This window comes from Corvus brachyrhynchos, unplaced genomic scaffold (assembly GCF_000691975.1).
Source record: "Corvus brachyrhynchos isolate BGI_N302 unplaced genomic scaffold, ASM69197v1 scaffold44, whole genome shotgun sequence".
Classification (NCBI taxonomy): domain Eukaryota; kingdom Metazoa; phylum Chordata; class Aves; order Passeriformes; family Corvidae; genus Corvus; species Corvus brachyrhynchos.
In genome coordinates this window covers 6,007,685-6,012,865 of record NW_008238359.1, presented here as the reverse complement: position 1 = coordinate 6,012,865, position 5,181 = coordinate 6,007,685, and the positions used below count along the sequence as shown (strand labels likewise).

The following is a 5,181-nucleotide window of genomic DNA, read 5'->3' as shown; positions in this document are numbered from 1 at the left end:
CCTGGGAATTCAGCTGCAAAAAAATTACAGATGCAAGGAAAATACTTTTTCTCTGAGAAGGAAATATGATGATATTCTGCAGTCTTCAGTAGGCTAAGTTCAGTGTGTGCTGGGGAGCAGCTCGGCAGAGTCTGTGTTATTTCGAGACCTCACTTTCCATCTCCAGCACTGTTCTCCAAGGGATTTATAGCAAATTAAGTACAATTTTTCATATGTCAGCCTCTTACAGATGCAGGAGCAGATTTTAATCCTTCTCAATCACAGTCAAAACAGCCCCTCTATACCCATCAACTGTCTTGCCTTCATATACAAGAATAATGAGGCACTTCATTCAGTTCTGCAGGTCATAGGCAGTCATCGGCTGGACAATGAAATTTCAAGTGCCATGCCTGTATATAATTTAGTTACTTGTGTTTTCTTGATCAGTCTTATTTTGGCTGCATGGCTGTCTTTCTCACAGTTTAAAGTTGTGGTTTTAAAGGAGCTCTCTTTGCAGCATCAAAGCAAATATCCTTAGGATGCAATTTCCCAACCTGCCTAGCACACCTGACCTTGCTGCCAATGATTACACTGGCAAAATTACCACCAACTCCGCAGGTGAAACACTGCTGAACTTCAGCACCACAATTCTGCCCATGTTATCTGAGATTTCCTTTTCTTTCCACAACTGGAATGTTTGCACAGGGTGTACAGTGGGAAGAGACTATCCCGCTCCTGATTACAGAGAACTTGCTGCATACACTCTTAGGGGAAAAAAAAACCCAAAAAACAAACAAAAAACCAAACCCACACCACCTTGCTCACGTTGCTCTAGAGGAAATAGCCTCAAGTTGTGCCAGCAGAGGTTTACACTAAATATTAGGAAAACTTGCTCCACCAAAAGGGTTGTCAAGCACTGGAACAGGCTGCCCAGGGAAGCGGTGGAGTCACCATCCCTTGAGGTTTTTAAAAGACATAAAAATGTGGTACTTAGAGACATGACTTAGTGGTGGACCTGGCAGTGTTAGGTTTACAGCTGGCCTTGATGATCTTAAAGATCTTTTCCAGCCTAAATGGTTCTGTGATTCTATGAAAAGTTCTCAGCCTACACTTTGACAAAGCAGTTGAGAACACAGGATCAGTGGATGGGAAATATGTTCAATAAATCAGGACTGATATTCTCAAGCCCACATGACATAGTGTGCACATTGAGAGAGGTCAGGAAAGTTGTACAGGCAGCAATTTCAAAATGAAAAACTTTCTGCATCCAGTGTTTCTCTAAAAACTGTGGCTCTCACTGTTGGCCTCAAAGGAACTTTTTTTCAAACTGCATCAACTAAAAGAAAAAGAAGATGCACTGACCTCAGTTATGACCTTATACTGACTGGTTCACATTCCTCAATAGTTTATTTACCCTAAAGTTCATAAAAACAATGTGGCTTTTCAGTCTAATAGGTTATTTTCAGTCCCAACTAATCAGAGACTGGTTTTGGAACTGCAAGAGTCATACAAAAGCTAAGACTGATTATTAGCATCTAAATGTATAAAGCAATTAAGCCCACTGAAAAAACCAAAAACAATACACCAAAACAAAAATTTCCAACAGGTGGGAGCAGAAGAAAATGGAAGGAAAATAAACAGCACCAAGGATTTTAATAAGCCTGTATCTGAATATCTTTACAAATAAGTAGCTGAAATGAGATTGAAAGTGCAATCCAATACAGCACAAATAAAAGAATGTCTGCATTGAAATTCCGTAACTTTTCTTTATTCACTGTGATACATTCAAACAAAAGTGCTCCAGATAACAGCCATAGAGTAAAGGAAATTAAAATAAAAAGTCAGAAAAAGACCATCAGATACATATGGTGATTATTCATATTTCAAAGCATTAGTAACTGCTTGTATCTGAGTGCACCAAAAACCCACATGAGAGTCCACATTTTTGTACACTGCTTCTATAAAAAAATAATCATAGGCAGCTCCAGCAAAAATGTTTGTCAGAACTAGAGCCAAAGCCACCACAAAGATAAAGCACCATCAGGCATATGTTTACAAATGCCGTAGTAATTAGTAGAGGGTAAAAAAAGGCTTAGCTGAATTAACATTTTTCTTGTATTGGTATAGCATAGGGAAGCTCTGCTTGGATTCATTCCTTCCCAGCTTTGATATTTCTCACCAGGGACTTGCATTTGCCCCACAACACCAAGCACTATGGGCAACTTGGGAAGCTTCAGGAGACAGTGAGAGATGGATGGAAGGGAAACCGGAACTGGAGGCAGTGTCTATCCTCCTTTGTAAAAAATAATCTTGGCATGGCAGCATGTCCTTAGACTTGTTACTGAAATACAGTGGCACAATCCATCTGAGAAAGGCTGTTTGTACAGACCATTCTGACTTCCCAATGCTGTTTGCTGAGCTACAGTATTTGGCTGCACTGTTTTTACCTAAAAAAGATAGTTCTTGTTTTAAACTCTGATTTTTCTACTGTAAAAATATAAGTCACTGTTATCTGTAAGAGACAGCAGAGGATCACTTCACAGCAAACTCAGGCTGCATCCTATAAAGTGGTTCTATTCCAGCTGCAGAATTACTGAACTGTGCATTTGCCAAGAATTATTTGTAACTCAACAGTTAGATGGGGAGGAGTATTCCTACCCCAAAAACACAAGGAACATTAGTCAGGATGCCCAAATTACACTGTCAAAGGGATATGGCTGAGAGACACTTCTAAGTCTAGGGTCCCTCTGTGTGGTGTATTACTAGGTAGAACAACAAGGATCTTCAACAAATAGGGGGAAAAATTGGTAGAACCCTTGTCCTGCTCTCTCCTTTACCTGCACTGCAGGCAGAAATTCAGATAGACAGCAAGACCAAAGACAGGCTTCCCCTCTGAAAATCTGAGTTGCTGACATGAGATTTTCCTTTAAAGACCTAAGTAGGTCATAAACAGAAAAGCCCCTTTCCCAACACGCTTTCTAGTATATTCATAGGGATCCTGCTCCTTCACAGGTCCCAGCTCCTATAAAGATTTAATCCCATGTGCAATCTGTGTTTCCCAAAGCAGGATGTAATGGCACTGATCATGCGACCAACATCATCTTCACAGTCAAATCCTTGCAACATCAAGGTCTGTTTGCTCAAAAAGCATTTTTCTTAACTATGTTACGAATAAAGTCTCAAATCACTCAGGCTGAAAGGAAGTTAGAAGTGTTATGTGGTTATTTAGCCTTCATGCTATTTGTGTGGCATTCATCTCCCACAGCGCATGCCTTGCCCTTTTCATACTCCCTTTTCTCATGCAGGAACACAAAGCTGTAATGTTTGGGTTGCAAACACCATTAAATGCCCCTCTTCAGCCCCCAACAGCATAGAAATATTTTCTTTTAAAAGTTCAGATCAAAGCATTTCTACTAATCCTAGGATTTATTAAAACAAACATTGTAGGCATGAGATAGTCAACAGCGTCCCTTTTACAAGATTCTTTGGAGACGGTTCTGTTTTCATACTGTTTACTGATCCGCCCCTAATTAATCTTCAGTTGCTCAGCTGCAAATTCAGCAAGTCCACCTGCTCCTTCCCCACCTAGCAGACGTTCCTTTCTCCCCAGTTTCAGGCTGTAACGATAGCACCACACAGTCCCTGGCCTAAGAACAAGGTGGCTGGCTTGAAAAGCTACATATCACCTCCCGATGTTACACGATCACATGCATTTGCAGCACAAGTCTAGCCTTTCCTCAGTTGAGTAACTAAAACCAGTCATTAAGTGCTTTCAAGGAGTTTAATTGTCCTTATCCTTCCCTGCAGTCAAGGTAGTTGCCTTTGATCCAGTAACAGATCTGTGCGTATTTGAGGGGTGTAATGCGAACAGCTACATTGAAATCCTGTGGGGTGCCATTCATGTCCACCCACTGATGGCCTGAAAATATACCAATAATTTTACGCTCCCATTTGTGATTCTGCCTCTTCCACATCCTCACATACACCCCAGATCCACTGGCACCCGGCTGGGCATCGCACTGCTGGTACAACAGGTCGTACGTTTCATCTTTGACATCGCAGAAACGGTAAACCAGGTTTCCGGGACGGTCATTGTCGTAGCCAGAGAAGTGAATCCTCCCTCCAGGTAAGTGTCTTGCTGGTGGGCTCACACCTATCTTCATAAACTTTCTTTTATGTGGCTTCTTCAGCTCCAGCAGGGCATAGTCATAATCCATGCCAATGTCATTGGCATTGCCTTTGATCCATCCTTTGGGGACATGTGTCCGTTTCACCCGGATCCACTGGAATTTCATTTTCTCAGGCATTGCCGAGTTGGTGATATTGGACCCTTTGCTGCCATCTTTATGTTTGGGCTTTAGGAACCCCACCCGCAGTTTCTGAGCTCCTTTGACGTAACTCTTTCCATCATGGATACAATGAGCGGCAGTAAGAACATGCTTTTCAGCCACCAGTGTCCCCGTGCAACCTGTAGAGAGCTTCACTGATGTGGAGAATGGGTAATTCAACAAGAAGTCTTTCCCAAAAATGCTAAACCTGCTGTCATAGCCATAGATTTGCCTCTTAGTTCGAGATCTGCCTCGAGACCCATCGCCACCGTTGCTCAGAATATATATGCCCACTTCAGTTTCAGTGAGGCTACCATTAGCGTACAAGGTTTCGTAGGACAGGTAGTTCTTCACTTCTTCGTAAGTTGGCAGCGGAGAACTTTTGTGGCATGCTGGGCCACACGGAGATACCACTTCCAGTCTGGCTTCAGCATCAAACTGTGGTTTGTCCAAGTTCAGGGTAGACTGCGGCAGGATAACGGGAACTCTGTAAGACGGCCAAGTTGGCTTCCAGTGAGGACTGGAAGGCATCACATCTTTAGCAGCACACAAAAGGAGGATTAAAGTGGACAAGGCTGCCATTCTGAATGCTGGTCTGTGGAAAGCAAAAGCAAGTAGTTATTCACCCAAACTTGTTGCAAGGTTATCCCACCTTGCTAAGTAATGGCTTGCTAACCGAGTATAAATATAATAAAGGTCAAGCGATTTGAATGGAGTTAACTTACATTAGGTAGCTCAGATTTCTCAGTGTCAAACTAATGCCCTAGCCTGTGTCTTGAAATGAGTGTCCCAGGTTAACACTGAAATACAGGACATTTAACCCTTAGGTGTGCTGAGCCACCAACTCCCACCTGACATCAGTGGGAAGTTGGAG

The 5,181-nt window shown here is 42.3% G+C and overlaps 1 protein-coding gene across 1 annotated transcript; it reads right to left on the bottom strand.

Moving 5' to 3' along the window:
• Positions 1-1,719: 1,719 nt before the first annotated feature.
• On the bottom strand, positions 1,720-4,902 carry PRSS23 (protease, serine 23). The gene has a single exon (XM_008634931.2). The coding sequence runs from the start codon at positions 4,887-4,889 to the stop codon at positions 3,771-3,773; it is 1,119 nt and encodes a 372-aa protein (XP_008633153.1). The 5' UTR covers positions 4,890-4,902; the 3' UTR covers positions 1,720-3,770.
• Between the last annotated feature and the right edge of the window lie 279 nt (positions 4,903-5,181).

Bases quoted from the DNA above. Each gene is read 5' to 3' on its own strand.
- PRSS23 (XM_008634931.2), bottom strand. From the start codon at position 4,889: ATGGCAGCCTTGTCCACTTTAATCCTCCTTTTGTGTGCTGCTAAAGAT.